This window comes from Durio zibethinus, chromosome 2, assembly GCF_047325235.1.
Source record: "Durio zibethinus cultivar Kanyao isolate XHJ-2024 chromosome 2, ASM4732523v1, whole genome shotgun sequence".
NCBI classification, from domain to species: Eukaryota; Viridiplantae; Streptophyta; class Magnoliopsida; order Malvales; family Malvaceae; genus Durio; species Durio zibethinus.
Genome location: NC_143163.1, coordinates 33,404,039 through 33,431,671, shown reverse-complemented (window position 1 = coordinate 33,431,671; position 27,633 = coordinate 33,404,039). Strand labels below are relative to the sequence as shown.

The 27,633-nt window shown below is 31.4% G+C and overlaps 3 protein-coding genes across 8 annotated transcripts; 2 read left to right on the top strand and 1 right to left on the bottom strand.

Annotated features, from left to right (window-relative positions):
• Positions 1-246: 246 nt before the first annotated feature.
• On the bottom strand, positions 247-4,804 carry LOC111317447 (putative protein phosphatase 2C 14). Of its 2 annotated transcripts, XM_089752347.1 has the most exons (6): positions 4,667-4,804; positions 3,676-4,336; positions 3,379-3,549; positions 1,762-1,932; positions 1,491-1,670; positions 247-824 (listed from the first exon to the last, which is right to left on the bottom strand). In XM_089752347.1, the coding sequence occupies exons 2-6, from the start codon at positions 4,003-4,005 to the stop codon at positions 363-365; spliced, it is 1,314 nt and encodes a 437-aa protein (XP_089608473.1). In that variant the 5' UTR covers positions 4,006-4,336; positions 4,667-4,804; the 3' UTR covers positions 247-362. The 2 variants fall into 2 exon arrangements, with proteins under 2 accessions (XP_089608473.1, XP_089608474.1); XM_089752348.1 differs by lacking the exons at positions 247-824; positions 4,667-4,804 and adding an exon at positions 1,095-1,262 and having other exon boundaries at positions 3,676-4,097.
• An 88-nt stretch (positions 4,805-4,892) lies between these two features.
• Positions 4,893-14,597, top strand: CSK (chloroplast sensor kinase). 2 transcript variants are annotated; one of them, XM_022920439.2, is made up of 7 exons: positions 4,893-5,929; positions 6,779-6,844; positions 6,923-6,991; positions 7,104-7,196; positions 12,496-12,722; positions 13,390-13,663; positions 14,051-14,443. In XM_022920439.2, the coding sequence occupies exons 1-7, from the start codon at positions 5,036-5,038 to the stop codon at positions 14,297-14,299; spliced, it is 1,872 nt and encodes a 623-aa protein (XP_022776174.2). In that variant the 5' UTR covers positions 4,893-5,035; the 3' UTR covers positions 14,300-14,443. The 2 variants fall into 2 exon arrangements, with proteins under 2 accessions (XP_022776174.2, XP_022776173.2); XM_022920438.2 differs by having other exon boundaries at positions 4,907-5,929; positions 14,045-14,597.
• Positions 14,598-21,153: 6,556 nt separating this feature from the next.
• On the top strand, positions 21,154-27,501 carry LOC111317911 (uncharacterized). Of its 4 annotated transcripts, none has more exons than XM_022920436.2 (15): positions 21,154-21,590; positions 22,734-22,849; positions 23,008-23,119; positions 23,228-23,365; positions 24,313-24,417; positions 25,082-25,165; positions 25,365-25,480; positions 25,616-25,717; positions 25,829-25,942; positions 26,040-26,096; positions 26,192-26,258; positions 26,363-26,416; positions 26,578-26,652; positions 26,741-26,776; positions 27,197-27,501. In XM_022920436.2, the coding sequence occupies exons 3-15, from the start codon at positions 23,009-23,011 to the stop codon at positions 27,293-27,295; spliced, it is 1,158 nt and encodes a 385-aa protein (XP_022776171.1). In that variant the 5' UTR covers positions 21,154-21,590; positions 22,734-22,849; position 23,008; the 3' UTR covers positions 27,296-27,501. The 4 variants fall into 4 exon arrangements, with proteins under 4 accessions (XP_022776171.1, XP_022776169.1, XP_022776172.1 ...); XM_022920434.2 differs by having other exon boundaries at positions 22,734-22,889; XM_022920437.2 differs by lacking the exon at positions 22,734-22,849.
• The last annotated feature ends 132 nt before the right edge of the window (positions 27,502-27,633 follow it).

The window sequence follows — 27,633 nt, the reverse complement described above, 5'->3', positions numbered from 1 at the left end:
TTGATGAATTTCCCTTACATTGAAAATAACAACTTTCTTAATATAATAATCTTAAAAAAGTGGCTTAAAACACTCCTTAGCAAATTTCAATACGAAAATTCTGGAATCTGATTCCTTGAGTTCTGTTTCCCCTTTGTAAAGGAAAACCACACTCACTAAAGGATTGTCCGATCCTCACAAATTTCCAGGCTGCGAAGATGGCGTTTTCCTATGTGGAGGTCAATGGGTACACGGTATACCGATGTGTTTGCTAAATCTGCTGCTAAACAGTTTTTATACTCATGAAAGTGGTTTGTACAATGCCTATTCTTTATGAAACGCAAATGATACTAATGACGAAAGCAGTTATATGATCAGCAAGATTAAGTGTTACATTTGAAATGATTTAAATCAATTATCATGATGGTAATATCATCTAAACTACCCCTACTCACGGCAAGGCTCACGAGCTCCTTGCAGGCAGCCATAAGACCAGCAGAAGACGGTCTCTTCTTAAAACCGGCGTTTTCTTGACTAGGAGACTCAGGCTTCATGCTTATCCGCTTGACCAAGGAAATTCTGCGTAACTTTGATGGTGGACTTCCTTTTTCACAAGCAAATTCATCTTCATTATCTTTACAATCATCAATGTTCTTCTTGCATCTTGGTGACTGACTTATCTCTTTCTGTTGCTTAACCAGTGAAACTCTCCGTATCTTTGATGATGGACTTACATTCACACAGCCATAATCCTCATCATTTTCTTTACTGAGACCTCCGGAGGCACCCAGTCTTTTTCCAACCAATAGACGTGTAACAATATCAACAACTTCCTGACCGCTAACCTGATGAAGGTTAGAGATCAAATTCAACAATCGAGTAATTAAAACGACTGCCCCCAACAGACATAAATGAAATATCTAGTCTTTTAGCATGACCTGACTAATATTCTGCAAATACAGAGTAATTATCTAGTAGCATAACAAAATAAAAGAGAATGACTTGTTTAGAGAATTTCACTCGTGCAACATGTAATTTGTACTGATGATCAACCCAGTATTAGTTAAAGAGATCCCTGGACAAAAGCTACATAACATCAAGTTTTTGGTATTGGGGAAAGGGAGAGAAGATGGTTTTAAAGAGATGCTCTCAAACAAACATTTCAAACGGCCTCTCCTTGCATTTGACATTTTCACCACCTATACCAGGAAATGCTGTGCAGTTTCACAGATGCTACTACCTTTCTCCAGTTAAGTGCTTATGCAGTCCACCCTTATAGTTAGCTAAAAGACACAAAATAAGAAAAACAAGGCATACAAATGCATTAGAGCAAAAGAGCCCAATCAACAAAGAGTATGCAACTGCAGGAATGTACTGTAAAAGAAAAGTAGTAACATGTTAAATGCAGTGAAGTCTAAGATGTTTTCAAAAACAAGTACGAATAATCATTGTATGGAACTCCTGTGCTTAAATGTTTCTCTTTTTATATCAAATAAACATTATTCTCTTACCTCTTGCCAAAGACCATCAGAAGCCAAAACAAGGAACTCCATATCTGGAGTCAACTGAAAAATTTTCGTTTCAGGCTCAGCTAGTACCCAGTCCTTCAGATGGGCATCTCCAATACTTCTAGACACAGAGAGTATCCCATGAACTCTCCAAGCTCCTCGATGAAATTCAATATATCCTCCCTATGCTCCAATATCAAGAGAAAGAGTCAGAACGACATTAGCACCTAACGTAAGAATACATTTTAGTTTGGATGAGAAAAAAAAAAAAAACCTTATTCTCAATTCTTTTTCTTTCATCCACTTGCTCTGCTTTATGATCTGTTGTAAGGGCTTCAGCTACTCCTCCTTTACATAAGACAGCCCTGCAATCTCCCAAGTTTGAAACAACAATCTCCTTGCCTTCAATTAATGCTGTGACACAACAGGTGCCACTGACTATATCCTGCATTGGTTCCCACTAGTTAACTAAGTATTTTGGGAATATAAAAGACAAAGACAAAAAGCTCCAGTAAGCATAATGATACATCTGTATACAAGCCATCTTGATGCCCTCTTAGGAGGTTCCTCATGCAAATGTACAAGGACTTGCCCAAATATTTAGTTTGAAGCCCCTGTTGACATCCTCTCACAGACTATAACCAGCATATGTTTATCCAACTTGCTGATAAGATATATGTACAGTACAGCATATTCTTAGCCAACCACATTCATTATCTCAAACTTAACCGGCTGATCCTTAAATTTGTTAAATTATAGTTTGCCTATCTAGCTAACAAAAAATCCAGTATGAAGACGGATTTTTGTACATTTAGAAGAGTTTATCAGTTGATTGATCTGACAGTTACACATCTATGAGTTTATTGATCATAATTTAAGCCATAGATATGCCAGTTAATTAATATTTGTTTATTTAGAAGTTGTTTCCATACATTGGAATATATCTTGCTTCTTGATTCCCTGACCTAAATAGTCATGGTACAAGAGTTACATGCCAAGACATGTGCCTTGCATGTTACAATCTTGAGAAAGGTCTAAGGTATCGGCCAGATCTAGCCTGCATCCTTCTGCGCATAGAACCTACCAACTATCAAATCCGGCTGATTGGAATGCGATACATCAAATGGGTTTCAAGCCAAGACTGAATGACTCAGCCTAGATTAAAATCTTGTCTCGTAAGGGTACTTAAATTGCCAGCAACTCATGAAGTTTTATTGTTCAAGAGGCAGCACCAATAATATGAGAATGTTCACCATATAGTATGGCATGATGTGGTGGAATTTAAATCCCAAATTGGTAAAAACCTTAGATATTGTCTTTCATGTCTAACCTTAGACTAAAGCTACAAACATCACATCCTACAAAGCTCCATCCATTTAAAAAAAATAGCATCTAACACATCTAATATGAATAAGAACACTCTTAGAAAAGGTTGATAGAAATTCAATTCAAAGCCAAGAAAGTTACTTGATGCTCAGTAATCATCATCCTTCAGTTTTTTTGTCCGGTAATCAATATTTGCATGCTCTCAAAACTCGTACTACTTAAATAACCGCAGCTTTTGTGGACCAAGAACAAAGAAACCCCAAGGACCAACCGACCAAGACAAATTCTTAAGCAATTACCTTTCAAATTGAATAAAGGTGGTCGTGGAAAGAATTTGAAATTCAAAGGAACTAAAAAAAGAATTCGCCAGAAGTTTAACTGCTACTACTATTTAGTTTGTAAGGACAAAGTCACGGGTTTCCTGCTTCTTCTTCTCACTCACAAGTCACAAACCCCTACCCCTCTCCGAAACTCCTTAGAAAATGCATGACTCGGCCAACCATCGATTTCTAGCAATGTGAAAACTATAAAAATTAAAAAAAAAAAAATACCACAATGCTATTACCTGCTTCAAGAACTCTTCATCTGTTTTAAGGTAGCCAGCCTTAACTGCCTCCTCCTTCTCCTTATTTCCTTCACAATTCTTCAACATCTCAAAAATATTGTTGTGCAAGTTTTCTGCAACAAACTCTGCAGCCTTCTTCCCTCCATGTCCATCATAAACCCCAAAAAATGCCTACAAATCAGCAACAAAGAAAAAAAAAAACCCAAATTTTGGTTATTGAAGCCCAATGCAGAAGCCAAAATGTTCAAAATTTACAAAAAAGAACAAAAATAAAAACAACCCATTTACAACTATTACTTTGTTCGAGTTTCCATGCAAACAAGAAACGATCTTGTGCGTGTCTTCCATGAACTTCTTCTTGCCTTTGACAGAGAAAACACCCACACCCAATCCACTGAAACAAACGGCTTCGTCTCGTGGGGTAACATCTCTAACTTTGAGGGAGTTGGCTTGGATTTCTTGCAGGAGATTTGGGATCTCAATCTTAAGCGGCCTTTTACGTTTCAAAGAGCAAGAAACAACAGGGTTGGTTGGAGAACATTTGAAAGAAGAAGGTGAAGGTTGTGGGGGAGGGTCTTTGTCCTGTTTCTCCTCAGGCTGCGCTGAAACTGAAGGGTTGTTTGTCATATTTCGGGGGGTGGGGGGGGGGGGGTTGGGGTTAGCAGAGAGGAGAGTGCAACGGCTATAAAGATAAGAGGAAGCAGTTTTATGGGCGAAGGAAGGCAGTTAGGGTCGGAGGGTCAAAGGAATATATTATCCAAGAATTTTCGATGTTATACTACAACTTTGAGCCGTTGGGTGGGGTGGGGGGAATGGGAAGCTTTTGGTCAAAAGTTTGAATCCTTGCTTGGTGGGGACTGAGGAGGGAAACGTTCCAAATTTGGAGTTGGAGCTAAACTTTTGGATAGAATGCAAAGTTAGGTTCACTCTTTGAATTCTTTCTGTTTTTCTTTTATTCCTGCATAATAATTGCATGTATAATGTATTCGGTATTCACCCACCCAACATGCCATAAAATTAAAAAAAAAAAAACAAAAGATTTATATTTAATATATTTTTAGTATATAAATTTTATATATTATTATTAATATCATTTTATTAATAAAATAAATAAGAAAATATTATCTCACGAATTTTTCTAAAAAAATTAAATTTTTATATATTTATTTAAAACATTAATTTTTATTTATTAACAAAATAATATTATTTAATTTAATAATACAAATAAATCAAATGTAAACTCAAAATGGAAACTCCAAAATAAGAGATATACGTGAGCCGAATTTACCTGAGTTGACACCCCTAAATGCAAAGCTAGGGCTCTGCTCGCCCAAGTGGCTTAAGTACACATCGCTCGCTTATTTCACATCGTATTTCCCTTCCCCATTCTCTGCTCAGCCCCAAACCCAAGTCAACTGAACTGTTCTAATCTTACCCCAAACTGGCTGGATTAATGTTTTAAGGAAACAGCGGACCATCTTATTTCCCTTCCCCATTCTCTGCCCAGCCCCAAACCCAAGTCAACTGTTCTAATCTTACCCCAAACTGGCTGGATTAATGTTTTAAGGAAACAGCGGAAATCTGCTCCTTTTATCTTTTAGCATTTGTTGTCATCCACAGTCTGCCTCGGTGGTTCCAGCAGGTACACTACGGAACGATGCTTCTCTCTGCAATAACTCCCCAACTACCCCTCTCCCCGCCAAACTCCTCCACCAACCAAACCCATCCACGTCTATCCTCCTCCAACCCTTCTCCCAAACCACCGATCCCTCTTCCCTCCCTCAAATCCCTCCACTCCTACTCCCCCAGCACCTCCACCTCTCTCCGCCACGTCTCCACTCACACCCTCTCCGACGACGATGAATCCCAACAACCCCAACCCACGATTGTCTCCTCCGCCTCCGCTGTCTCCGCCGCCATCTGCAAGGTTTCTACGTCCGCCGTCAACTTTACTCAAAGAATCGAGAAAACCGACCACCGAAACCATAAATTAATCATGCCCAGCCACGATTTCCGACACCTCTCCCTTGAACAACTTGACCTCTTTCGCCGAACCGTTGAACGCGACGCCATTCTCTCGGTTTACGTCAGGCCGGCCGGTAGTTACGTCATGGACCAGCTCGAGTTACGTCGAGTAACGTCATATCCGGGAGTCAAAGCCGCCGAAATTGTGATTTTAGTCGGAAATTTCACTGTCCCTACCGGACTACGTGCCGCGGAAGCCGTTCTTTCAAGTCGACAAATGGTGGTTGTGGGGGAGCATAGAGCGGTGGTATTTCCGATGGTGAAGCACCCATTCGTGGTTGGGTTCTTGGTGGCGGAGCTGCCGGAGATGGAGAAGGTGGCGCGTTGGACTGAGGGTGGGGACTTGGTTCCGGAGGAGGCTTATGCGTTGTCTTCTCCCTCTCCAGGATTGCATATGAAAAAATCCTGGGAAATTCAGTCTCTTGATTATGAAGCGTTGAGGAAAAATGGTATCTTTACTGCTGACCAGAGATCGAATGCAATCAATATATCTCACACTTTAGCTATGGCTCATGTTATGGATCAGGTTAGCTTCTTAGATTTGCCTCTTCTTTTTTCTTTTTATATCTAAGGTCTAAGATGGCTTCTCTAACGCAATGTTTGGATACATGTAAATAAAGAAAAGGAATGTAAAAGAAAGAAAAGAAAATGTTACATGTAGCACTTGTTTGAATACTTAAAATTAATAAAAGAATGAAAAAAATAAATTTTAATAATCATTGATTGGGTTAATAATGAAAAGAAAAAAAATTTATTATAATATATTTTTAATTATAATATTTTTTATAAAATAACATATAATACATAAATATTTTTTTATATTACTTAACTTTAATAAATAAATTTTTTAAATAAAATTAAATATATTTAGTGCGATAAAATATATTAATTAATTATTAATTTATTTATAATATTGTGTTTAATTTAAGTTTTTAATGTATTCGATAATAATTTGATTTGTTTTATTGTTAAAATTTAAAAATTATAAAATATTTATAAATGGTGATATTATATAAAATACTCATAAAAAAATTATTTTTTATAAAAAATATTAATTATATAATCAAATTAATGTTATAATAAAAATATAAATATAATTTTTTTATAAAAATATTTTTTTTTTTTCTTTCAAATTTGGATATTAAAAAGTGAGGATAATAAGGAAAATTAAAAGTTATTAAATTTATATTTCTTTTCTTTTCTTTAAATTAAAAATTTATCCAAACAAATGATCATTTTTCTATTTCCTTTACTTTCCATTATTTTTTTTTCCTTTTCTTCCTCTCCCCCTCGATCTAAATATAGTGTAAGTTTTGTGACTCATGTTCAGTTCCATTCACATAGAAGATTGCCATTTTTTATATTTCTTCTGCAGAAAGCAATGTTACTGCAGCAATCATCATGGCAAAATAATGTCAGAATGGGTGCTCTTGTTGAGCAGGTAAGATTTGTTGCCTGTTGTAGATACATTTTGGTTTTGTTTTTATGATTTTCTTTTAACTTTAAAATTTTCTCGCAGATTCGTGGCCCTCTTTCTAGCATACGGACTTTAAGCAAAATGCTATCCACTCAACTCAAAAAAAGTGAGGTTAGTCCTGAAACCATCTTGAAAAACGTTAGTCCTATCTTTTTTGTTTTCAGAGTTTTATTATGCTAATTGTTTATTGTTATATTTAACTATGAGAAGCATATTCTTGCAGATTTCTAATGACATTGTTGAAGGCATACTGGTGCAAGGTGATCGTATGAGCGACACCGTTCAAGAACTCCAAGATGCTGTTTACTTGACCAAGGTAATTTTGCTTTCAGTGTTTATAAGCATACACGTACAGATTGTGGTTTCTTTTTTTTTTATAATAGGGAATGTCTTTCTTTTGTTTGATTTGATGCATTTGTTCTGAATTATTTATTTCACTTCTCATTTAGTTCCATTCTTGGTATCAAAAATTTCCCTTTCACAGTAATCTTCACTGTCATCAATTTGGAACTACAATTCTGTTACCTCTACCAGAAATTTTTGCTTTACCGATGGAATTTTCCGTCGGTAAAAGTCAGAAATCTGTCTATAATAGAATTAGCAATGGTTTTAGCGATGGAAAAATTCCGTCAGTGCTAGCTATGTTAGTAATGCTATTATCGTTGATAATGGTTGAAATTCGTTGGTAATTACCGGCGGATGTATTACCAGCGGTTTTATCTACGGAATTTTCCTTTGGTAATTACCTACAAAATTTTTCGTTGGTAAATGGTTTTTTTCCGTTGGTAAATCCATCGATAATGATAAAAATTTCATTGATAATAGTGAAATTTCGTCAATAAATCCATTGGTAATAAACATGAAAATAGTCACAAAAGGGTTTTTTTTTTTTGTCAGTAAATCCGTCAGTAATGATAAAAATTCCATTGGTAATAATGAAATTCTATCGGGAAAGAAAATAAATTCATCAATAATTTAGATAAAAACATTTATAATTATTCAAAAAACCTGTAATTATTTCTAAATCCCGTAAATTACAAGTTAAACATATGTAATTATCTAAATATGCTTTTATTATTAATTAAAATATCAAATCTGGATATCATTCATCAAATATATCATCAAACATCCATCAAACATTATAAAATATCCATAGCATCTATCTATCAAATACCTCAATACAAATCCAACAAAAAATGTTACTGTGCTGCTGCTGCATTTTCTGATCCAAAATCTGCAGTGCCGTGACTAGGTCTAGAATACTATGATGATGGAATCTATTTATACCCCATAACTGTATCATCTGATCCTTGGATGACCTAAGCTTAGCTTTCAGCTCAATTCTCAACTCACCAATTTGTTTTTCTATCTGAGGCTAACGAGCTTGAGAAGGCACGGATGACGGACCACAAACAAAGATAGACAATCTTGCCACAGCAATGGACTGAGTTGAGTGAAGGAGGGCCTTAGATCTATTTGCTAATCCAAAGCCATACATAAGAGTGCGTGAAGCTTCAACCCCTCCAATAGCTTCAATCCATGCTTGCGGATCGAAATTTGGATGATTGAAACAATCTTCACTGTATTTTTAAGATAATGCAATGGCATAGTTTTCCTACAAAAAATTATAAACAATAATCGTTACTATAGGACTTTATAATCCACTAAAATATCCCAACTTCAAACAATTCATAATTTCAAACAATTCACAACTTGAAGCATAATTTTCACATTTTACAAATTCATTGCATTTTAGTATACACCAAACTATCTAGTTCAATACGGGATTTCTTACAATATCTTTGTTTTCAATTACTTCACTATATACTTTCATCAACAATCACAATACATAAATAAAATCACAAACGAAATTATGCAGTAATTTTCACCTTTCACAAATGTTATCTCATCTAAATAATACATAAAACCTTTCACAAATAAATAGTTGCCACAATATACTATTAACATATATAGTTCATCAATAATCACAATACACAACCATTATCACACCAAACTATCTAGTTCAATACAAATCTCTTACAATATCTTTGCTTTCAATTACTTCGCTGTATACTTTATCAACAATCACAATACACAAATAGAATCACAAACGAAAATATGCAATAATTGTCACCTTCCACAAATGTTATCTTATCTAGATAAAACGTAAAAATCTTTTACAAATAAATAGTTATCGCAATATATTATTTAACATCTATTGTTCATCAATAATCAAAATACACAACCATTATCACAATGCAAAATACGTAATATACGGTAAAGATAGTTGATTAACAATCACAATACATAACTGTCATCACATTTCAAAAAACACAATAGTTTTCACATTTAATAAATATCATCTCATCACATTGTAATATACTATAAAGATAATTAAGCAACAATCACAATACACAACAAGAAGCAGAAAGCAAACTACACAATCATTTTCACTTTTCACAAAGTTTGTGCAGCACAAAACACACTAGATATTATCTATTTCAATAAAACAAGACAACAATTTCAAATTATTCACAATAATTTGAAAGTCACATACACCGACAACTCTAAACTTGTCAGTGAAATCACCACATCCTTCTGAACTTCTGTGAGTGCAATTGAAAAGTTCTATAAATGTGGGTTCTCATTGCAACTCAAGTGATTGCATTTGTTTAGACACATTCAATGAAACATGTAACAATACAATTTATATAATTTATTGATATTTTATGATAAAAATAACTTGTGAAAAAGATAGTACCATTCTTTTTTTGTGAACAGGAAAAGCAATCGAGCTGTCAATGTGCTTCATAATACTTTCTTCTTTTTGTGTCCGACGATTTTGTTTGGCTTTGGCAGAGATGTTTTGTCATTGGGGAGTGCTCTATGTATGTCAATAAGAGCATCCCAAATTGGAGTTGTGATTCACCTTCGCTTCATATCTCTGTACTCTACAATGTTATCAACACCACATTCCTTCATTTTCAGTTCTCTCTCCTCAAACAATAAGTCTGTCAATCAATTTTTCGAAATATTGTTCTAAGCTCATTGAATAAGATCATTATCTGACTCAGTCCACTAACATTTTTCCTAACATAATAAATAGGAATATAATAAGTCATTAACAATAATTTGAACTTTCAATTCAAATCAAATAAAAATATGTACAAAAAAGTAAATATCCTTTTACTACCTTAAATTTATCAAACATCATGAACTTAACTAACACAGATACTTTACTCCATGTCAGCCATGGACCAATATAATTCGTTTGAATTATTCATGAAATTGTTGAGTTAACCGACGATTGCTCAAAACAACTACTAACATCCATTTGTTAGTAAGATTAGTTTAATTAAATGAATTCATTAAAAAACAAATAACAATAAGAAAACAATTAATACTTTTCTTTTAGTAGAATAATCCACACCCACTTCTCTGGATTTGATGGAGTCGGTAACTATTTGTTTACCTTTTAGTCCTCTGCTTAGTTGTCTTCCCTTCTTCTTCTCCAACCAGTGGATCATTGGCTAATCTTGGATTAACGTACTGTTTCATCGATGGATCATCCATCATCGGTGCTAGAGGTTACCAATATGGTCGATCAAACTATATTTGGGGTGAAGCTGACCCGTATGGTGGATCATATTGTATCGATTCTGATGATGACCCGATACGTAAATCACCTCTTATAGATCCTACCTTAGAACCACCTTGATGGATAATTCTCTATGCACGACATTCCACCATCTAATCCATATAGAACAAAAATATTCCATAAGTATTCCAATAACACCAAGAAACAAATTTATATAATATTACTTTAGTAATATAAGATTAAATGAAATTAGCAAAATATATTTAATTTCAGATAAAACAAAAAATAAAGTATTATAGTTGCTTGAGATATATTGTGGATATCGAATAAACATTATATTCATCATACATACTAGAAGACAACACATTCACAACAAAATATTATTGATTTTAATGATAGAATTTTACTTTTAATCTTGGTCTTTTTAGTACAATTCTGTTAGTTTTGTCAAGAATTTCTTTGATCAAGGCACTTCTACGTACGAAGCTTGTTCTACTTTCAAAGTAGATGGAACGGAAAATAAAGCAAATTAGTATTGATGAAAATGAATTAAAAATTATATTAATTACAAAAAATATATTCACCTAAACCCACATTCACAAGACACATTACTTTCAAAGTAGATGGAACGGAAAATAAAGCAAATTAGTATTGATGAAAATGAATTAAAAATTATATTAATTACAAAAAATATATTCACCTAAACCCACATTCACAGGACACATTCATAAATAGATTATGAAAAAAAATAGAACAATTTAATTTATTTATATTAAGTTTGATCAATACAATAAAATCACAATATTTCAATAATTAATAATATATAAATTTTACTAAACTATCAAATATATAAATTACTTCAAAACAAATATAAATCTTAATAATAAAGAAATTGCTTTAAAATGAGATAGCTATTAGTAATATATATAAATTATAACCTCAAATCAACATAAATCATTTTAATTTTTATAATTATTATTAAAATTTAAAAAATATTAAATATAAAACATCCATAAAAATATATATAAATTTTAATATATATTAAACCCAAATTAATCAATATAAATCTTACATATCTAAAAGTTAATAAATTTATAACAAAAATCAACAAATCTCAACAAAATATTCACAAATAAAAAATAAATTACTCAACAAATAGAAAAAATTTCCCAACAATACTAAAAATAAATCCAAAAAATTAACAACACAACATTAATACTCAACAAAAATTCAACAAAAATATATAAACAGATTTCAACATATATATAACCAAAACCTAAACAAATTTTAACAAATAAATAACCAACAAAAACTCAGCATATTGGTAAGCAAAATCCAAACAAATTTCTATAAATTTATAACAAAAAATTAAATCCTAAACTCAACAAATATATTACATAAAATACAACATAAAAAAATATTAAAAAAAACTTACTGAATGGGAGGAGCAATAAGACTAGCCAACCAATGCACTTGGACAACAGGGAAAAGTAGCAACGACAACGGGGAGAGGGGAGGGAAAAAGGAATTAGGGATTTGGTTTTAGAAATTGGGAGAAAATTTAGCAACAAAATTTTCGTCAGTAATGTCAAAAAAAAGTTTTTTTTTTTTTGCAAATTTTTTTTATTGACAGATTTTTCCGTCACTAAATCTGTCGGTGACTTTTAGTTACAGATTTACGAATGAAAAAATTTGTCGGTAAAATTGTGGCAATTCGTGCCACACTTTTTCCTATTGATTACCGATGGATTTAATTCCATCAATAAATTGTTGGTAAAATTTTTTTTTGTTTAATTTTGTCAATATTCCATCGGTAATTAGCGATGAAAAAAATTCTATTGGTAATACCTGAATTCCTCCTGGTTGTGTACCAAACTGCTCATGGATTTGAAATTTCCCAAGCTTTAATGAAATTAACTTCTCTAATAATTTTATTATGTTACTTTAGTATATTAATTTACATGAAGAATGCAACATTTCAACTTCTATAAACTTTCTTATCTTGACTTTTTTTTAGGCTAATATAGTGCGCTACAATGAAGAGACTTTGAAAAAGATGCATAATTCAAGTCATTCACGCTCTGAGTCACTGAGATCTGAATTATCAGATGATTTATCCAGGGATAGGTCATCCGATAGGTTAGAAGCATCCGGTGCACTACTATCTCTAAGTGCAAAAGAGAAGGATTTAGAGATGCCAATGCCACCTCTAGCTCTTGCTCCTCGACGAGAATATGGGATCAGGTATGCAACTTCCTTCTGGACACTACTTCATTTCCATTACTTCATAAAGTGAAAACTAGAAAAGTATTCAATTATATCAATCATTTTGCGGTTGTAGATACCTCATTTACAGGAGCATATTACTAAAAATAGTTGCATCACAATTAAACAATCAAAATTTAGAATTATATAGGGACCACCAAAATTTTATGTTGAGTCAACACTTATAAGTGGTAGATCTTCTATAATTTTTTATTGTAATTGGATAATTGCAAGATTTTAATAAAAAGAATTGCAGGAGAAATGCTCCTCTACCATTGGAATTTGGTTCCAAAACTCACGCAGAAAAATGTTTGTGATACTAATTATTGGAAAGTATATAGCCTGGATTAGTACTGTGAAGCTAGGTTGTAGACTGAAGCTGAATGTAGGCTAAATTGTTTATCTTGATATTATTAGCCTTGGGAATAAACCACTTGGTTGTGTTTCTTTGCCGTCCTCAGTTTCATCCCTCGTGCCTTCATTTTGAATTCTCCCTTTTTAGATGTTGCATACTATGCTGCATGATTTGATAACTGAACACTATCCGGTCCCATCCCTTTTTAGACATGCAATATATTTGTACCGTTGACTTCATTTAGTAGTGTTATTATTCTTTTGATTGTGGTTTTGCTTTTCTGTCAGGAAGACCGTGCAATGTTTCTGATGTACTTACTGATTTAGTTGATGCTGTGAGGCCTCTTGCTCATAAGCAGCAACGCATCGTGGAATTAAGTGAACTTTCAGAATCTTTGCAAGTGGCTATAGAAGAACCTGCTCTGCGTCAGGCTCTGAGCAATTTGATAGAGGGTGCATTATTACGTACCCAGGTTGGGGGTAAGGTTGAAATTATTTCTACTAGGGCACCTGCTGGTGGCGCTTTACTGGTAATTGATGACAATGGACCAGATATGCACTATATGGTATTGTCTTTTTCCTTTGTGGTAGCATTTTTTCCATGTTCAAATTAGGGTGTGAGTTGCCTACAATATATTCCAATTGATGTTCATATTAATTGATTGATAGGAAGCTTTCGTCCATACTAGGGAAACTAAAAGATTGAAACAGAAATAAATAAGTTTTAAGATCTTAAGCATCATATGGGGGTATTTTCTGAGTTTTTTAGATGCTAGTAACGTTTGTAAATTGATCATCTACCATTATTTTACTTTCTTTGTCTTTGTGTTATGTCGCCTTAATTAGGATGATGTCACATAGTTCCGATTGCCTTTGTTATACTTGCTTTTGAGTTTTAGCTCATGTTGACCATAAACGAATTTTTTTACTGATCCTTGTGTTTGCAGACTCAGATGCATTCTCTGACACCATTTGGAGCCGAACTCTTCTCGGAAAACATGATAGAAGACAACATGACATGGAACTTTGTTGCTGGACTGACTGTAGCACGTGAAATACTTGATAGTTATGGCTGTGTTGTCCGTGTCATATCACCTCGGAGCACCGATGCTGCTCTTGGAGCAGGTGGAACTCGTGTAGAACTCTGGCTTCCTTCTTTTGCTGCATTATCTGATACAAAAAACCTTACTCAAGAGGCATAACAAGAAAGTGGGATGCTATGTTCTTGATTGAACTCCTTCCACACTGATGAGTATACTTATTTTGGAAGTCCCTGCTCCCATCATCACATTTATTAGTATCTCAAATTTGAGGCGAATTTGTATTCTAGCGCAGTATATATATCATGAAGAAGAGAAGGAAAATGTATATATTAAGCCTTTAGGCTTCTTAGAAGTCCCATAGAAAAACGAAATAAACTTTCATCAATTGTATTGGAAATGTTATTTCGACAACAAAATGTTAGAAACGCAGGACTTCCTCTGTGACCATTATGTTCATTATGTTTCAACTGTATAGGTTATTCATTTGATCGGTTTAATTAATTTTAAATTAAATTATATAAAATTAAATTAATTAAATTTTATCATATTATTTTTATTAATTGAATTAAATTATATTCAATTGATTTGGTTAATTTTTAAGATAATTGAATAATAAATATATTTTAAATTATATTTATTTAAAATTTTTAATTTCTTATATTTTAAATAAATTAATAAGATTATTTAATAAAATATTCAAATATCAAAATGTCATGTTAAAATTTTAATAATTTATAAAATAAAATAATTCATTTTATATATTTTTTGCTTTATATTTGAATTTTGTTATATTTTGATAAAAATTTTAATTAATTTGATTCAAAATTTGAATTAATCAAAAATTAAATTTTTTTAAAATTATTTTTGTTAATTAATTAAAATTAATTTAATAATTAATCAATTAATTAAAATAAATTAATTTCATATATTAATTCAATTAAAATAAGTTATGAACGTCCTTACGACCACACAACTATGACAGCTGCTTGTGCACCGCCCCCCTCCTTACATTTGATATGCCTAATTTAGACTTTTGTTCAGTCTGTCTGGATCAAAGCACTCTCCATGTATATATGGCAAAATGGGCCAAATGAGCCGACACGGCATGTTTTGCATGGCATTATAGTAGGGGTTGACCCAACACAAAAAATATAGATAATGTCAAAAAAATCTTTGGTCTTGCATGGTCCATAACCTTATATGATATAAGTCATGTAGTGCTAGTTCATGGATTATCAAACTTTTTTTTTTATTTTTTATATTAATTTTTTTTTAATTGTGAGTTTTTTTATCTATATATATCTATTTTAGTGATATATTATGAAAAATTGGGGACATAATTTACATTATTCTTTTTAAAATGTTTACGTCCATGGGAAAAAAGAAAAATTTTTTATCATGAATAAATAAATTTTACAAAGATTAATTAACTAAAAAATAATAAATTTTACAAGATTTTCTTCCAATAACATTTTATTTTCTTTTAATGATACAATCTTTTATTGCGAGTGACATTCGACATCCAATTAATTAGTTTTTATAAGTTTTTTTTAAAAATGAATCAATCCCTTTAAATGTGAATCAATTTTTTCATTTTACTATAATAAAATAAAACATCCTATTAAAATATGAATAAATCATTTTAAAAAATTAATTGATTGTATATCTTTATTAACAAGAATTGTGCCATACTAAACATGTGCCAACTTTGGTTAATTTTGGGCTTCCGCCGTGCCAACCCATAAATTTTAAAATGCTCAACTCAGCATGGTACGAGTAAAAGATTCCAATCTGACTCGACACAATTATTATAGTAAAATAGATTATGCTAGCATGACTTATATCTGGACCATATCATGTCACGAGCCGTCCACCTGTTTTTCCACCTTTATATATATGTTTACACGATCAGGCAGGCTACAAATATTCAAACAACCCAAGCTGAAGAAGATGTCGAAATAGGCTGCTCATTTATATATATATATATATATATATATATATATATATGTCTCCTGACCAGATCCTGGACCATGCCACATTCCCGTAAGATTATTCCACATAATATGAATCATTAAAAAATGTTTATTGACCATCGAATTCATAAACACGGTGAATATGACAGGATTACGTATTTTTATTTTTAAGAAATTAGGCCAGGGAAGGTTATTTTATTTCAAGATTATAATATATTATAAATTTTAACAAAAATTTATATTAATTTTATAAATCTTCCATATAGAGGATAAGTAGCAGTAAAAATCAAATTTAAAATATTTAATTTTTACGGACTCAACGACCTTCGGACATTATGTGTTTATATATTTTTTTATCATCAAATAAAAAAATTATTAAATACATTAATAACAAAATTTTTAAATTTCATAAATAAAATTAAAAAAATAACATATACTTTTTATAATATATTTTAAAAAATTAATTAAAAATATAAATAAAAATATGTTAATATTTTAATGAAATTAAAAATTCATGTATCAACTTCTAACACAACAAATGAATCTATAAAATCAAAATAGCAGAAACAGAAACATGGAAGGAAGATGAAAAAAAAATTTAATTAATTAAAAAATTAAATACATCCATCGCCATTTCGCCATCAGGAAAACCTGCGCACTGACCAAAGCCAAAGGGATGGTGAGTCGAACCCACCACGATTGTGTTTAGTGGCCACACAGACACGGACAGCAAAACACGTCAAACACGTCTCATAATTACACGAAAGACGCAATTGCAGCAATTGCACCCAACACACCTGGACTTCTCATTCACCCACAAGCTCAAGCGTCGAGTCAACCGCAGCTGAACCTAACAACTAGCTACTAGGCACTACCTGGTTTGGCGCACCCAATATTTGTGCGAACCCAAGAATTAATTGGTTTTTAAGCAAACCATTCTTAAAGCAGCTCATTGGACGCTGGGTTATTGGCCCGTTGCTTCGTTTGGGTTGAAAATGACATTTTCGTTTAGAAGTTTTTTTTTTTTTTTTTTGTTTTTAATTTGGTTTGAAACCTAAATAAAAAATTAGTAAAATAATATTTTTATTTTTAATCGTAATTTTTATAATAAAATAATTTTATTATTTTTATATATTTTTTAAATTTTAATTATTTTATATTTATTTTTTAAATATTTTAATTTAATAAAATATTGTTTAGAATAATATCAAACACTTAAAATTTTTAAATAATATTTTTTTCATCAAATTTTTTAACATTCTTTTTTCAATTTAAAATTTATAATTTTAACAATAATATTAAAATAACTTTAAGGAAGAAGATATCGCTTTTAACAAGTCAATTTTAATGTTTTTTGCAAGCAAGAAAAATCACAGTTCCACCTAACAAAATGCAACAATCATTTTATGAAGCACTGTCAATGAATTCATTCTTTTCCCATTTTAATCAATTAGTTTGAATATTAAATTTATTTTGTAATATTACGAGTTTACTAGCTTGGTTTTTAATCAGATCATATTTGAATACAGGTTTTCAATAAGATATCCATAACATATATAATTTTTGATAATTAACGTATATTATTAAATGATTTTGGATAAATTATAAATATTTATAATAGATTTTTATAGCTGCTTTTATTAGGTTATGAATATTTTAATATTCAATAAAACAATTTTGATTATAAATATTTAAAAATAAGTTGATATCCAAACCATTATTATTTTTTATCAAACTTATTTTCAAAATTAAAAATATGATAATAAATTTATTGTAAAACTAAAAATGTAATGATTAAATCATACTGCTTAAAGAATAAAAAATAAATCTCAAACACTTACGTAAATTAAATAATGAATTTGCATTTTATAAAAAAAAAAAAAAGGAAAAACCTGCAAATGTATAGTTCAAATAAAAAAAAAAAAAAAAACTTCATAGGTACGCGAAAGGAAGCTAATCTAAACACAACTCCTACTTCTGGGCCAAGGAAAAAATTTTAGGACAAGCGAATTCATTGTGGTGAACACAATGAGATTTTTCAGCCACAAGAGTAGCACAATTACCGGTCCCGCAATTGTCTTTCTTAATTTTGGCGGCCCACTTGAGAAAACACATGGGACTTTGGGAGTCGGCTTTCCACGCCCCACGCCCACGGTCCATTTTTGTTGAATGAATTAATTAATTTAGCTTCCAATGTTAAAGTCCACGCGGTCTTGCTCTAGCTAAATTAGCCAGCTTTCACGGCGGTAATATCACATTCTTTTTTTCTTTTCTTTTTTTTTGAAAGCAGCAATGTCACATTCCAATTAGCAGTCTTGGTAGAAATAGAAATGAAATGAAGAAATTTTGACGAAATTTTGATAACCATATGCAAGGCTTTTTATTTTGGTCGACCAATATACCATGGCCTAATTAAAATTTGGGAACCATTCCGTAGCCGTTGGACTTTTGGTCTATGCCTTTTTAATGCTTCATTTGAACGGCGGATGGCAAAATGAATTTTATCTCATCATTGCGTCATTTTATCGTTGATAATTGGATCCTTAACCATTCAAATGGAGCATAATTTAAGGATCCGCTTAAAGATGTTTACGCCAATAGATAAAATACGAGGAGAATGAAATATTTTTTATTTTTATTTTTGAATTTTTATATTATATTTATATTTAATGAATATTTTAAGTTTATTTTTATCTCTATCCTTTTTGAGTATTTAATGAGTATGTATAATTTCATATCTATAATTTTTAAAAAATAAAAATAAAAATTTATTTTTTTATTTTTTTATTTTATATATTTAAGTAATTTTTTATAAAAATATATTAATATATATTTTTAATAAAAATATATTAATTTTAAATAATATAAAATAATAATTTATATTATTTAATAATAATTTTATTTATTAAATAATATAATATATATATATACATAGAATATAAATATAAATAAAGGTACGAACGAATATTATATATTTTTTTATTTTTGTATAAAAAATTTTTTTAAATTATATTTATCCCATTCATATATTTATAATATAATTTTTATTTTTATTTGAATAAAAAATTAGATCCTTCATTAAAAAAAGTAAAATTGACATTCCTAAATTGGAATGATCTTCTTCTCTTTTTGGTTGGATGCTGAATTGAGCCTCCCTCTCAGCCGCCCTTGCGTAGGAAAAGTAAAATTACTAGAAACATTCAAAGACCCTTTCACCTTGATGATCATATTATCTTATTGACCCATAGAAGATTATAAGTCAGGTATCTCCGCCAAACACTACATGATAATATTTTTAAAAATTTTAAATTATTCAAATTTTTTATTTCACCGGCATACTCAATGAATGTTTGATCCAATTTATGACAGAGCTTATCTATTACAAAAACAAATGTTAAGTATTTGATTATCAAAATTTTAAATTTTTTAATTTATGCGATAAGTAAATTTGAATTTTAAAAAGAATTTTAAATCAAAAAATTTTTAATAACAAATATTATTAAAATTTTTATAATCTCACTTTACTCTTAATAATAAGTGTGTATATTTATAGTTCAAAGAAAATTAGAATCTTTTTCTACAAATAAAAAAAATTCCGATCACATTAAATTAATCAGTAATAAAAATCATTGATGAATTTTAATATTATCATTGATATGGTTCTTGATGTAACATAATAAATTAGAAGGAGAAAAATGGATAGATAGCGTATACAAAATTTAAAATTAGTTAACATTAAAATTTTAAGTATAGAAATATTTATTCTAAAAAATTTAATAACATTTTTTTTTCAAAATGGTAAGTTTAGCAAAAATCATATAGTAAGTTTAAACATATTTTTTAGATTAAAAAAAGTATATAATAACAAATAGTCAAATATTAAAGCTCAAAAATTTTAATTTCAAAATTTAATTTAATTATTCATACAATCATTTTAAAATAAAATATTCAATAAATTTTATTTTAAATCTCCATATATGAATTAAAAAAAAATTCAATGCTTAAAACTTATTTCTTTATCCATTATTCTAAAACTACAATTTCCTTTATAAAAATAAAATTATGATATGAGCGAACGAGGAGAAATTAGAAGGGAAAAACAAAGTCTTTGAAAGTGAAAAGACTGAAAACTCCTTTGTTACTAATTTTTTGCTTTTTTTTTTATTATTTTTCCAAAAGGACAAAGAAAACAACACTTAAAAAGGTGTGTACGTGACCTAGCCTTTGTGTATTGCTCAGTTACTCTTAAACAATTACCAAACTTGCTCGATTGGTATTTACAGCATATTCTCATTCCCAGCCTGGAAAATCAAAAACTTTATAAATCGGTACAAAGAGAGAGCAAAAGAAACGAAAGAATATTTTTAAGAGTTGCTACTGCTTTTTAAATTACTACTTACCTCTTTTACCAGATGAAAAAATAGAGTAATAATTGGCAAATATTCTTTAAAATAACTGCATAATTAATAAATTCAAGAACATGAATGGCAAGAATTTAAGACAGTTAAAGACAATCATTAAATTAGTTAAATTGTATTAAAATCGGTTGAAATTAAAATTTGCATAAATTTAATAAAAATAAATATATATTTTATGTTTATATTAATATAAATTATGATATAATAAAATTTACATTTTTTATGTATTTAATATAAAATAAATATAATATAAATATATAAATTATCAAATTTAACTAAAATTATTTTTAAAATTAGATATGGAGTTCGACCAACCATAAAAAATAGGACGGTTAAAAATTTGGTTAGCAGAAAATCTAGGTGTAGCAGCAGTAGCTGGTTGTCAAAATTTAAGCAAAAAAGCTTTCAATGTCATATCAAACCACGTCCACCACACACAGTCACACACAGTCACACACGATTTCGGTTCAGCCAATGAGATAAAGTAAAATAAAAATAAAAATAAAAACCAATTTAATCCTAATTTTCTTAATCAAAATAATATATATATTTTTACTTTTTACTTGTTACTTTTTACTTCGTATATGAACTGCATTTAGATATCAACTCCATTTTTTTTGTTATATGAAGAAAAAGAACCAAAATTCCAATTTCTATCTGAAAACAATCTCGAATATCGCCTAAATATTTTTCTTCTATAATATTTTCTTTGATTCCGTTTTGCTTTTTCTCTTTCTTTCATAAAAGCACGCGATCTTAGTGTTCCTTCATCTAGCAAATAAGAGTACAAAAAGGGGAGATTTTTTTTTTAATTTTTTCCCGGGAAACTGAAATTCATCGTTTCAAGTCTTTTTTCCTCCACGTTTACCATCAGTTTCCGTTTAGGAAGGCGATCACGAAGTTAGTTCTGTCAGAGAAAGCGTAAACTCATTTGCACAGATTTTCAGTTAAAGAGGTGGAGGTGATTTTCTCGTGATTTAGATTTTATAGCCCTTTTAAAATACACTTTCAGTTTCCACCAGATCTTGCTCTGTTGCTCACAATCATCTTTCCGTTCAGGTAAGTAGATGTTTATAGTTTTTTTTTTTCTTTTATTTAAATCTATTTAACGCTTAGTTTTCCGTTTGGTTCCCGAGAAATTCCTTGTCTCACGTGCAACAGCTATGAGCATTCAGTTTCTTAAACTTGCTTAAATTAGATTTGATTTTTTGAATCATTAGTCTAGTATTTCAGTTTTTTGCTCGAACTTGCTTTCTTTCATTTCTTTTTTCTCTAGGCATTAAATTTTCTGTACTTTTTGAAGTTTTATTGATATTAAAATAATCGAAAAGATGGTTGAAGTTGACAAAAGTTTAAAGGAATAAGACCGGCTTTTAAGCTAACTTTTAGGTCAGGTTTATGTTTTTGGCGGTTTTGTTCTGTATCTTTCAACCTAAGCAAGCACGGTTGTTGCTCTGAACTAAAAATTCTTGGTATTGCAGCTTTTTTTAATTTTTTGAATTCAATGATTTTAGGATTTCATGTTCTTAGTGAAAAAAGAAAAAGGGCACACGCTTACTTGATTTCAGAGTTATTGAATTTAGGATTGCAATTTGTCTGCCTTTTGTGTTTGCGTGGCACCACTGATCTTTTGTCAAGGGGGTAGCACATGGTTACTTGCTTTGTGAAGTTACTTGTTGAGGGTTATGTGGAAGGGGTACTTAGTTGTTACTTAGTAGCTTCTGATGCGGATTCTTGCATATTTACTTTATAATAAAATCCTTGGAGCAAGAATAGAATGGTCTCATTAGCTTGTGTTTTGTTGGCTGCTTTCTGTATGAATGGGTAAATTTGATTGAACTAGGATATCAGCTTAGAGTTAGGTGCTGGCAACCCTGATCTTTTGTCAAAGGGGTAGCACGTGGTTGCTTGGAACAGGTTCTTAGGTGAATACTTAGTAGCTACTTTTGCAGATTCTTGCGTATTTACCATATAATATAATCCTTAGAGCAAGAATAGAAGGGTCTCATTATCTTGTGTTTTGTTGACTGCATTCTGTATGAATGGGTAAATTTGATTGAACTAGGATATCGGCTTAGATTTAAGTGCTGCAAAGTTGCCGTTTGAATCTCAATTCTTATTAGTGTCCATCTTTGTTAATTTATTTTATCTGTAACTATTCCTTTGCTTCATCATTTTAATACAATATTTTGGTCGCATCAGGCCTTATGCTGAGGGTCTCTCTTTGTTTTATGGAGAAGTGGCAACTGAATGCCTGCTAAATAATGCTCAAAGACTCTTGCAATCTGAATTGCACATAGTTTTGTTGTGAATATACAGTAAGATGAATTTAAATAGAATGGGGATCCCTACACGCAGGTTCACCACTTATAATGGTCTCTTCATAATAAAGAATTGTGTGTGTGTGTGTGTGTGTGTAGAAAAGTTAAGTAGATTTTGGATTTATTTAACTTTTATTCCATCTTGGTGACTGCAGTATGGTTAGTAGAAAGCCGAATGAAAGCATGAGGCTTATTGTAACAACATTTGTTGGAGTAGTTTTTGGCTTCTTGATAGGAATATCTTTTCCAACATTGTCATTAACAAAGGTAGACAAACTTTTCCCCTTAATTTTATATTCATCTTTATGCATCTATGCAATAATGATTGTTTTCATCTACGTAATGTAACTTTTATATTTTGTCTAAATATGGCAGCTTAATCTATCATCCAGCATTCTTACTACCGTCGATTTCAAATTCACTGAGTATACAAAGTCTGGCCCCTCAAGCTCAACTCCTGTGCAGCATCCAATTGGTAATAATGGCAGCTCTGCTAATGTCACGTTAAAGAAGGTATACCTCCTCACCTAACCTCAGCATTTCTACAATATCTGAGATAGCAGTTTTGCAAACATCATTGGAACCAGTTCTCTTAATGCTTAATTTGAGTTGAAGCTTAATGTGAGTAAATCAAACTTGTGAAAAAATGTTCCTGAAATAACCTATTGTTTTTCACAACAGGTGTCAGCCTTTTTGTCTGACTTTTCCTCTGTAAAATCTCAATTGCATGGCTAGTCTTTTCTTGTCTTACCTGTTTTCTAAAATTTTGTTTTATGAGGGAGGGGGAGGGGGAGGGGGTGGGGGAGGAGGGGAATTCAGTGGATGTTTTCTTTGTACACATTTATTTTTCTGCACTTCCACTTTATTTATTCATGTCTAGCTGTTTCTCTTGCATTATAGGCTTTAGGTATTTGTTGAAGAGGAATTGGGAGGTTTTCCTTGAGAAAACAAGGAAATAGTGTGGTCCACATGCCATTCAAAGCTCCTGAATGGAGAGGCATTTTCTATTTCTTTCTGCAATCTGTTTCTTGTAGAATAATATTTAAACCCTATAGTTGTCATGGTAATTCGTATATGGTTCCCTTGGTTAACCTGTAGAATACGATTATACATCAGGGAAACTGAATAAAACACCTGGATATATATATATATGTATAAATGTCGTCTATTACTCATTCTTAGCCTATCATGTTTCAATACGTGAATGCACATGTTCATGTATCATCTATATGTGCATGCATCTATCCTATGTTTGAGTTGTGTGTCTATTATGTTGTAGTATGGTAGACATTGCTTTATTTTATTGCTGCATATCCAAATGCATTATTTGAATCCATCTTTTACCATCATCATGTTCTAAATTATGTGATTTTTGTGTTCGATGATTTTTTAGGACCTGAATGATATGGTGTTACTCTAATATACCATGTTTTTGTGCTTCCTTTATGACTCTGATGCAGATTTGGGTCCCATCGAATCCTCGAGGTGCAGAAAGACTACCACCGGGAATTGTTAGAGCTGAGTCAGACTTATACTTGCGTAGATTGTGGGGCAAACCTAGTGAGGTGTGTTTTCTTGGACCCTTTATGCGTACAACATATTTTGAACCCTGAACTTCTTTCAACTTTCTAATACACACATGAATATGTTTAGCTCTGGTATGAGAAGATAAATTATTTCTGTTTCAATTGAATAAATCTTATAAATGGGATATCGCTTTTGGAATTGTTTCTCTTTCTACAAAGGTTCTTGTTCTTCTTGTTCCTCGGCATATGCTAAATTATAACTGAAACAACTTACTATATGTGGAAGTGTTAAATTTCTGACACATTGATATCAGTGCTTAGGGATAAAAGGAGGGGGGTGAGGGGGGAATAGTAGTAACATATCTTGGTATCTTGGGCGAGTTAACTTGGATATATGAACTTACTCACTTTCATCTAGCCTCGAAAGAAGGGAAAAGGGATTTGAATCACTCTCAAGGAAGCAAGGATCTTTTGCTATAGGGTGAAATAATTTCAAGTTGCCTAATATATTGCAGGATCTCAGAACTGAAGATGTTAATATGTGAGAGGTTGTTTGCAATACTAATTTCCATTCATGTTATAAAAACCATTATTACTCTTACCAGTCCATAGATTTAACAAAGAACTATATCAGATAAGATTAAAACATGTTTCGAGTTTTTCTTTTACCCTGGTTGTGTTTTGACAATATTGGAATATGCAGGACTTGGCCAGCACACCAAAGTATCTTGTCGCCTTTACGGTTGGTTATGATCAACGAAACAATATTGATATTGCAGTTAAAAAGGTATCATTCTCTCTCTCTCTATATATATATGTGTGTGTATGTGTGTGTGTGCTTGTGAATGTGCATCCTTGTGGGCATCTTCACGGATGCATTTATTGAAGGTAGACAGGATGCTGAGATCAGGATGGAGTTTTCTGATGCCCATGTGTTTGTGTGTTTCACATTGCAAGTTGTGTGACTAAAAACGTGCATCCAACAGTTTTCAGGGAATTTTACTATCCTTCTCTTTCATTATGATGGTCGAACAACTGAATGGGATGAGTTTGAGTGGTCAAAGCAGGCAATACATGTGAGCGTCCAGAGGCAGACTAAATGGTAAATATTTGTATTAAGAATATAGATTTACAAATTCAATCCTGCTTTTAAAGCCGGATTGAATGCACTGACTGGCTATTTTTAGTGTTGCTTAAAAGTTTTAAAGATTTAACTCATTAAGTTTTATTTACCTAGGTGGTATGCCAAGCGGTTTTTGCACCCGGACATCGTGGCACCCTATGACTACATATTTATCTGGGATGAGGACTTGGGGGTTGAGCATTTCAATGCAGAAGAGTTAGTGTTGGACATTGCAGGACTTCTTGATAAATACTTTGTTCAAGTTTAACCCATTTGCATTAAAAAGAAAATTACACAAAAAAAATGTTTTATTTATTTCACTTTCAGATACATTAAACTGGTGAGGAAGTATGGACTGGAGATTTCACAGCCTGGTCTGGAACCAAACAGAGGGTTAACCTGGCAAATGACTAAGAGAAGAGGTGATCGTGAAGTTCACAAGTAAGAACAGTGGGGCAATTATACCAGGAATCGTTGAATTCAGATTAATTCATTAAATGATAAATAGCCTTTTCTCATTTTTCCAATTTTGGTTCAGAGAAACACAGGAGAAACCGGGCTGGTGTAATGATCCACATGTTCCTCCTTGTGCAGCGTATGTATAGCTTTGAGCATTATTGTTTGTTACAATTCCTTAATTCTCCAAGGGTTTGGTAAATATTAGTATTCTTTTTTCTTACGTAAATGTAGGTTTGTTGAGATAATGGCTCCTGTTTTCTCACGAGATGCATGGCGGTGTGTATGGCATATGATTCAGGTATGAGGGGTGTATTTATCTTTTTGTTCATTTTAACATTGCTGCGGCGTTTCGAATTGTTTTCTCGGCATGCTCATTTATTGTTTTTCTTGGACAATTTGCAGAATGACTTAGTCCATGGCTGGGGTCTTGATTTTGCCCTCAGAAAATGTGTAGAGGTCAGCATCCTGTTTCTCTCTTCCGTTTGTCTTTTTCTGTCTGTTATTCTCTCTGTATTTGTATGTTCCCTTCCCCGAACCCTTTCCAAACGGATTCTTTGTTCAGTGATTGGATTACAATAAAACTGTTTACTAAGCATGGATATTTTTCTTGAAAACAGCCCGCCCATGAGAAGATAGGCGTCGTAGATTCTCAGTGGATTGTTCATCAATCTGTTCCCTCACTTGGGAACCAGGTAATGAGAACTTTCCTCTATCTTCTATTTTCTCTTGTTTTTTTTTTTTTTTTTCTTATTATTATTTTTCATAATTTGCTTTTGATAGGGAGAGTCACAAAATGGGAAGGCACCATGGCAGGGGGTATGCAAACTTTCTTTCTTTCTTTTCCCCCTTTCTCTTTTCTTTGGTGGAGTGCTATTAAGAAAAAACGTTAATTGTGCCATTTAACTTGAATTATATTACTTTTAATGATTTGATATTTATAAAAAAATTCACGATTAAATGCTTAAATTTTATATACATAAAACATTTATATTGGTTAATATTTGTCACATTAATATTTTGATTAACAGTATCAGTAAAAAAATAAAATGCTTGATGAAAATAAAATTTTAGTATTTAATCGTGAATTTTTTATGATTACGGTATCATTGCAATAAATATAGTTAAAAGATGAAATTGCATATTAACTCAAAGAAAAACATTAATAATTCTTTTTTCCGAAATAGCTTTGTTAATTGTCATTTAAGTTAATTTTTATTAACAATGGTGTGGTGCCAGGTAAGGGAGAGATGTAAAAAGGAATGGACTATATTCCAAGCGCGGTTGTCAAGGGCGGAGAAAGCATATTTCGAGGAGATAAATTCAACATCTCATTAGGAGAATAGCATCACTTAAAAAGGAAAGCTGACCGTATACATTCATTATTAGTATTACTGCACTACTTAGATATAATATATATTTTTTTCTTATCCACATAAAATTTGTAGAATCCAGCATTACATTTTTAATCAATGTTTACTAATAATCACAACTTTTGTGTCCTCAAATGACAATAAAGACTTAATTCCATTTCTCATACGAAACTTCTCCTGCTTGGCCCGCATTTGCAAGGCTCGTCTTTGTCTCTGTCCTTCCTATCAAGGATGGTAATTTTTGTGTGGAAAGTGGAGAAAACAATGTTTTCAAATAGTTAAGAAAAGACAATTTTTATTGAA

Coding starts and splice junctions, on each gene's coding strand:
- LOC111317447 (XM_089752347.1), bottom strand. CDS start 4,005: ATGACAAACAACCCTTCAGTTTCAGCGCAGCCTGAGGAGAAACAGGAC. Junction 3,550..3,675: donor TGCATGGAAACTCGAACAAA/GTAATAGTTGTA, acceptor GCTGATTTGTAG/GCATTTTTTGGGGTTTATGA. Junction 1,671..1,761: donor GAAAAAGAATTGAGAATAAG/GTTTTTTTTTTT, acceptor ATTGGAGCATAG/GGAGGATATATTGAATTTCA.
- CSK (XM_022920438.2), top strand. CDS start 5,036: ATGCTTCTCTCTGCAATAACTCCCCAACTACCCCTCTCCCCGCCAAAC. Junction 5,930..6,778: donor TGGCTCATGTTATGGATCAG/GTTAGCTTCTTA, acceptor TTTCTTCTGCAG/AAAGCAATGTTACTGCAGCA. Junction 13,664..14,044: donor GACCAGATATGCACTATATG/GTATTGTCTTTT, acceptor TTGTGTTTGCAG/ACTCAGATGCATTCTCTGAC.
- LOC111317911 (XM_022920434.2), top strand. CDS start 22,855: ATGAATTTAAATAGAATGGGGATCCCTACACGCAG. Junction 26,653..26,740: donor TTCCCTCACTTGGGAACCAG/GTAATGAGAACT, acceptor TGCTTTTGATAG/GGAGAGTCACAAAATGGGAA. Junction 26,777..27,196: donor GGAAGGCACCATGGCAGGGG/GTATGCAAACTT, acceptor GTGTGGTGCCAG/GTAAGGGAGAGATGTAAAAA.